The 7,500-nt window shown below is 45.2% G+C and overlaps 1 protein-coding gene across 2 annotated transcripts in view; it reads left to right on the top strand.

Moving 5' to 3' along the window:
• The window catches only part of trpv4 (transient receptor potential cation channel, subfamily V, member 4), a 19,389-nt gene extending 14,910 nt beyond the window's left edge, over positions 1-4,479 (top strand). For both annotated transcript variants that reach the window (XM_042102051.1, XM_042102052.1), the window contains exons 13-17: positions 123-189; positions 623-924; positions 1,230-1,357; positions 1,450-1,571; positions 1,979-4,479. In XM_042102051.1, the coding sequence (XP_041957985.1) occupies positions 123-189; positions 623-924; positions 1,230-1,357; positions 1,450-1,571; positions 1,979-2,091 (732 nt within the window). In that variant the 3' untranslated portion in view covers positions 2,092-4,479. The remainder of the gene's footprint in view (positions 1-122; positions 190-622; positions 925-1,229; positions 1,358-1,449; positions 1,572-1,978) is intronic.
• Positions 4,480-7,500: the final 3,021 nt, after the last annotated feature.

The raw sequence follows: 7,500 nt of genomic DNA, 5'->3' as shown, positions 1-7,500 counted from the left end.
GCATGTTTTTCCTCTCCTTATCCATCCTCAATGACTCAGAAATGCTTTCACACCAAACCGAAAAAGCTCAGTGACTGTCAAGCAATTTGCTCATTACCCCCCCTTATTTTCCGCTCTCTCAGATCCTCTTCAAAGACCTGTTCCGATTCCTGCTGGTGTATGTGCTCTTTATGATCGGATACGCCTCAGGTACGTACGGCACACTCGGATCCCGTGGAGAACCCCCACCACTGTGATGACACTGTGCCTCAGTTCACTGCAATTCAGTTTCAGTTTAATAAGCATTTTAATAAGCAAACCTGCGATGGCAGGGGTAAAACCCATTGGAATGAACTGGTAACAGTATCTCTCTCTCTGATAGTGGTTTCTTCCAAAGGTTGATTGCACACTGCCCCAACAAGCTCCAACTAACACCAACAGAGGGGTCAGTGTGTTGTTGGAGTTTGACATTGTCCCAAAGTCATTGTTTTTGATTATTGTCTGGGCAGTGTGGAGCTGGAACTTGGTTTTCTGATCATTCTAAAGACTCCAAAGACTGCAACCAACAACTGCCAACTTTAGATTGTCTGGACAGTGTGCAGGTGCTAACTCCCTCCCTCCCTCCCTCTCTACCCCACCACAGCCCTGGTCTCCCTCCTGACCGTGTGTCCCACTGACTGCCCCGGGCCGGAGGGCTGCCCCAAGTACCCCAAATGCCGCGACACGGACACCTTCAGCAACTTCCTGCTGGACCTGTTCAAGCTGACCATCGGCATTGGCGAGCTGGAGATGATTCAGAGCACCGAGTACCCCGTGGTCTTCCTCATCCTGCTGGTCACCTACATCATCCTCACCTTCGTGCTCCTGCTCAACATGTTGATCGCTCTCATGGGCGAGACGGTGGGGCAGGTGTCCAAGGAGAGCAAGAAGATCTGGAAGCTGCAGGTGAGAGACCGAGACTCGGTCGGTCTGGCACGGACTGAGCAGTGATCCATTCATTCAATATCACAGTGTCCTCACTGCCTTATTAGAATTCCTCTATAATATTACAAGCAGCAGCCAAACGCCCCAGGGGCTGAGTTAGAAATTACTGTCACAGTCATTTAATGTCTTTGTATTAATCATTCTTTTCACTGTTCCTCTCTACTCTATCTGTGTCATGTTTTAACTGAGATGGTGTTCTCTTCAGTCTTCTGGGATAGTCTAGTTGGTCTTAGTAATGTGTGTGGCTTTTACATGAAACTTACCAGTGGGCCACAACCATCCTGGATATCGAGCGATCCTTCCCTGTGTGCCTGCGCAAGTCTTTTCGGGTAGGGGAGATGGTGACAGTCGGCAAGAACTGGGATGGAACCCCTGACAAGCGCTTGTGTTTCAGGTAGGAGGGTTTCTGTGCGACACACAGGTATAAATATCACCTTTTCCCAGCCAGTTGCTGAACATCCCTTTTTTATCTTGTAAATGGTCTAGGGTGGATGAGGTGAGGTGGTCACACTGGAATCAGAACTTGGGAATCATTAACGAGGACCCTGGCCAGAAGGAGCTCAACCAGGACTATGGGATTCCACAGACTGTTCGAGGCCTTAGAAGAGGTGAGCTTCTAAAACTTCTAAAACAGGAAATATTGAAGGTATAGTCTGTCTTTTTGGCTTGTTGATATTTAAATTCAGCTTCAAATCACAAATCAGATCACTAGACCTAATTGAATGGTGTCATGAATGTTGTTTATTTTCTTACAAATGTGAACAGGGTCATACTATCTCCACCACCACCAATCCACACACATATGCACATAGTCATGCATATGTGTGCATGTCACACAACCTCACTTTTGCACCCCTCCCGAACACATACAGACTTTTCTAAGCTACTTAATGTTAAGACAACCACCACTTTGGAAATTAAGAGCAAACACACAGGCAAAGTCATACTCCCCCAAAAAACAGCACTCAGTCACAACCACACTGACCTGATCCCCCAATCTCTCCCCTCCGGTCAGATCGCTGGTCCACTGTGGTGCCAAGGGTTGTGGAGCAGAGTAAGACTCCTCGGTCCCGGGACCTGGTGCTGGAGATGGAGCCGCTCACCCCTCGGTACCGCCTGGAGAGCTAGACCCATACTCTTGCCTGACTGGGGACCTCTGGACAGCCCTGGACATCTGCCGCTGGCCACTTTAACATACCACTCCTGGCTAGTGTGGTCAGTTACACCTACAAGCAGTTACGGGTTGTCACCTCATCAGTGCTGTGTGTCAAGCTGTTCAGAAAGAGCTGGAATGGAATAATTGAGCCATGTTCATTGTGTTAGGATAGCTATAGATGCACAGATTAGACACAAGACCTTCATATCCCCATCCCTTCCACTAGAAGGGCTGTTAGCTTACCTCTGGGCCACCCATTGGCTCATTAAGCTGTTAAATTGCCTCAAATGAGCAGTGGCGGGGAGATCAGTTTTGAATGGACTGTTTGTCGGCTCTTGGGAAGATACAGCTTCGAAACACCGTCGCTTGGGCCGGTCGGCCGCGGGGGCCTGTAGCTGGGGTTGACCCGTGGTCCTGAGGTAAGCTGGCGCTCCCTCTGTATGCAACAATTAGCCTCGTACACTCATACTAGCACGGCTACGCTACACACCAGATTAGGGACCCATGGCAGGCAGTATTTCCATTGTTCCCCTAGACTGCGTTGTGTTATTGCATTTGGTTACTGTTGCTGGTGGGCTCCCTAATAATTCTTATATTGGTGCGTTGAAACACTAGGCCTGTATTGAGTGGAAATGTAATATGTTTTTGACCTATTTCCTGACACACAATATGTGCTCATTTTTTTCTGAATGCTGCTTTTGCAAATGTTATATGCCATCATAAATGACAGCAGTCTATGTGAATGACTGAAATGATATGGAACAGAAAAGAATGGACTGCACTGGGCAATATGGGGTTTCTGAAAAGTATGCACCCCCTCACTTATCACTTACCGGCTCTGCTGTCAGTAGTCCTAATTCAAACGCAACAGAACTGAAATAGCCCTTCAGAAGGGAAAAATCCACAGACACATTCACAATGACTGCCAATAGCACTGCTTTGAAAACTGACTGCCTTTGAAGTTTTTCCTCTGAACATCGTGTGCAGGTATTCTTGGCTACGGAGAGCGCATTCACCTTTTTATAACATTATTTGTAGCACCATCATATGACAGTCATGGTTTTGAAGAAACGGAAAAAAAACAGAAGCCAACTGCCAACAGGTCCCTGTATTGTGTGTTGTGCTATGATGGTGCACAGTGGCTGGGAACCAGATGGGGTTACAGCAGCAGCAGAGGCAGACACGGTGTTTACCACATCCTGCAATGATAGCACACCGTCTCTCAGCCTCAAGACGTTCCGAGGGACGCATGCAGCGCCCAGGAGATAAAGGTGCCAAAACCTGTCAAGTCTTTGCACGACACTTTGCCTTCGACCTACCAACAGAAAGTTAGCTCGAGTCATTTTGAAGCTCAGAGCACCGCTGTGGTTTCAGGTCTATAACAGATAGTCGCTCTTAACTCGTCTGCGATGCGGGTTCCCATAGTGCCCCCAAATGCGTGTGAACTCAGGGATTTCTTTAAGACGTCAAACCTAAAGTGTGCCTTTAATCCAGATGTTGCCATAAGAATGTGCTCAATCTCTATGAGTGAACACCATGACTTATATCTTTCAATCTCACTGCCAAATGGACATTTCTGAAGGCTCCTGGCAATAGTGCATGTTTGATCAAATCCCTCCATATGAAGCCATAAAACATATTTATGAATGTTAATGTAGATTTAGGTAATTAAATATATATGAAATATTACAGTAGCCTACGTTGTTTTGGATATGTCCTCAGTTGAACACCATTGTGTATGGGTTCTCATATCTAAACCTCTTATTTAGCCACTTTATACTCTTAAAACAAATGTGTTGAAAACAACACAACTCTATGTCCAGATAGGGACAACACAGTTTGTTTTAAGATTGTACTTGTTCTTTTTGAACTCTGTGACACGGGTTGACCTCTTACTGGCCCATTGTACCACTGGGTACTCAGTGGTCATTCCTCGTTGAGATTTCAAAACAGAAGGTGTACTGCTATTTTAAATATTTACTTTTTATTTTTGTGCCTCATTTTAAGAGAATATAGTTTGGTCTCACAAATGCAGAGATGGTTTTAAACAAAGCTGTATAAAAGTAATATATTATTTTAATTTTACCCATTAATTTGGGTAATTTCAGTGTTAAAGGGAGACTTGATGCTGATTGTTTCGAATGCTACTGTAGCATACCAGGAGAATGCCTTTCTGTAAAGATCTATTCAAGAGGTTGTATGTGCTAATAGAATCCACTTGGTATCCAAATGCAACAAGGTGTTTTATGCTTTCATCCCTTATTCTGGACTGGATGGACTGGATGCATTTTTATAAGTCTGTTTTGTAATTTTATTTTATATTTTCTTAATAAATTTCAAACAACAGGTGGAGTTGTTCAGCTGCTTTCTCTCTGTCTCATTGCCTTTCTCTTGCTCACAGAGCAGAGGTCCCAGAGGTTTTTTACTAGCAAACTGCTTGTAGTGCCCACATAGTCCAACAGATGGCAGTAGACTCACAAGATCGCCCCACCTATCAGCAATACACCAAGACAAAGTAAAGAGCACATTAATTACCATCCAATTATCATATGAAATTAAAAACGCTGAGGATATCAATAATGTGCCCTTCCTGAGTTTGTCTTCATTATGAATGATGTTCTCTCTTTTCCCCCCACACAAGTATTAGCACATTTAGAGCTTGACATTTAATATTTGGCTTCATAATCTTGTTAGAATCTTTAATTTTATGCTTTGTGTCTCCTTTACATATATTAGCCAAAAATAATGTATTTGTTTTAGGAGGATATATTTAACTCTGTGCTGTTGTCAGCTCAATAATGTCCATCTTGGTAGATATGTCAAGTGTAACACTTTGAGAGTTGACAGTATATTGCCAGGATATTGTCAGCACTCTGAACTCTTCAACTTCATTTGAGATGAAGGTGCATTTGGTCCATTTGACTTGTGTGGCTCACTGGGCCTGTGTGGGCAATGCCCCTAGTCCAAAATGTGTTAGCACACCTGGACAATTTCCTGACCAGATGACACAAGCTAATTCAAACCAAAACAGCTCAACTCCAACCACCCCCACCCAGCCTCGCACCCCTCCCTCTGTTCCACTCCCTATCTCTCCATCTTTGTCTCTTTCCGATTGGTTGGGTTGAAAAGTCCAGGCCTCGTCATGTGGTGACATAATTGCTTCAGGACCCCCAGCCGTGAAGCATTTAGCTGCTGGCCAAGACCTCACCTCTCTTTCCATCCCTCCCTCTCTTCCTCCCTTCACCCCCCCCCCCCCCCCCTCTCTCCCTCAATCCCTGCATCTCTCCCGGAGGGGCCTTCTCTGTTGAAGGACGTGTGGAATCTTCAGCCACCTCGCCCTGAAGGCTAATCCTCTTTGCCCCAACTTTAACTGGGCCATTAATCCCAGAGGTTTATCTAAGCAGTGAGCACCTAGTGCTGCTGACAAGCCTGCCTGCTGCCCTCTTCTCATCTTCTCTCTCTCTCTCTCTCTCTCTCTCTTTCTCTATGTGCCCCTCCATGTCTCTCTCTGCGTCCCTCCTCCATCTCTCTCTCTCTCCTTCTCTCTCTCTCTCTCTCTCACTCTTCCTCTCTATCTGAGCGGAGACTTAAGTAGGACGAGGCTGGGGCCAGTGAGTGTCACCGTCAGCAACTCTGCAACCACAACACCTCCACAGGAAACGTAAGCTGCTCAGCTCACTCAACACACACACAAACACACTCTCTCTCACACACACATAGACGTGCGCTCACAGACACGCACTCCTCGCCTGAGCACTTGTCAATCCAGCTCTGAGACCTGAGATAAAGAGAGGGAGATGTATATTGAGAGAGAGAGAGAGACGGAAAGAGTGAGGGGGAGAGAAAGAGAGAGATGGAGAGCGATTGCAGGTTGCGGGCAGGCCACCCGCTAAAGCTCTGGCGGGGGACATGTCGTCTGTTACCACAGTTTAACAGCCCGACTCTAACGGCCCGCTGTTTGGAATGTGTGTTTGTGCTGTTCTAGGTCGGAAAAAGACAAACAAAAAAAGAAAACACAAAGAAAGACAGAAAGAAAAAAAAGTTGTGTTCTGAATGCCTGCCATGCCTCTGCACAGATGGCCTCTTTGCCTGACCGCTAGCGCCATATGAAGCCAACAGTCGAGTGCCCTTTTGTCCTCCTCAAGCTCACTAAATCACTGTTTATGCACACACCAAGGGCCTAGGCTCGCCGTTGCCAAGGTGACAAGAGACCCAGGGACTGTTATAATATCCACATTGTGTGTTGAGATATATTTGAAACCAAACAGTGGCTGGGAATAGATTATAATGATATAAAATAAGGTGAAATGTCAGCCTATGTGTGTGTGTGTGTGTGTGCGTGCGTGCAAGTGTGTGTGTGTGTGTGTGTGTGCACATGCGCATGTGTGCATGTGTGTGTGCCCTTAGAGACCGCAAGTTGTTTTTTTTAAACTTTTTTTTTAATACATCTACATTTTTGTAAAAAAAAGCCTCCTCTTTTCCCATTATCTCTCCACTTTCTCTCCACTCTCCAAAGTGGCAAAAACCTGAAGTGGACATCGGCAATTTTCCTGCCCAAATAGCCTTGTATTTTTGGTAGACTAAATTGAAGCTGGTTAACTGAGGAAGGACATTAACCTCAGAGAGCGGGGAGAAGCTGTTTTAGAATTAGCTCCTTGAGTCGGACTGGATGAGAGTTCGTGAATGATTTTGTGGTGAAAATAAGTCTGTGGGTTGGAGTGCATGGCCTAGAATTTCAGACCTCAGCACAGAGCAATGTTTCATACGTTTGGTTTCAATAAGTTTCTCTGTTTTAGAAACTGAACTGAACATTCTCTCATGTTTACAATGAAGTGTACAAAGTTCCATTTTTTGAGAGCAAAAAAGATTGAAAGTATTAAGATTGAAATTTTTCTCAGACAAAATTGAATATTTTCACACTGAAATGCAAATGTCCTGATTTCATATTACCCTATTTTTAAAAGCCGACTGGATCTGTTGGAACGTACATATATCATGAAAATGGCCATGGAGATGTCATGCTCTTAACAATGTGGTGTTTGAAACCTGGAGGCTAAGCTGGAGTTTAGATAACCAAAGGTTAGTTCCCTCGCTCTCGGTCAGACTTGTTTGTCTTCCACCCTTGTTAGTTCAGACATACCCTTTGACCGGAGCAATGTGCGTTCCTTTTCAAAGCAGACGCTTGAATCATTTTCAGAGGCCCCAGTGAAATATTCTTCTGAGGTGTGACATTTGCGAGTGAGTCATGCCAGCACCAGGGTGAGTGCATACGGATGACACCCATAGGGCAAAGGGACACAGGCACACACGTGCACACACACACGCACATTCAAACAAACACACATACACACACACTCAAACAAACACACACACACAAGCAT

This window comes from Alosa sapidissima, chromosome 8 (genome assembly GCF_018492685.1).
Source record: "Alosa sapidissima isolate fAloSap1 chromosome 8, fAloSap1.pri, whole genome shotgun sequence".
In the NCBI taxonomy this organism is placed as follows: Eukaryota; Metazoa; Chordata; class Actinopteri; order Clupeiformes; family Clupeidae; genus Alosa; species Alosa sapidissima.
This window is presented reverse-complemented; position numbering and strand designations above follow the sequence as displayed.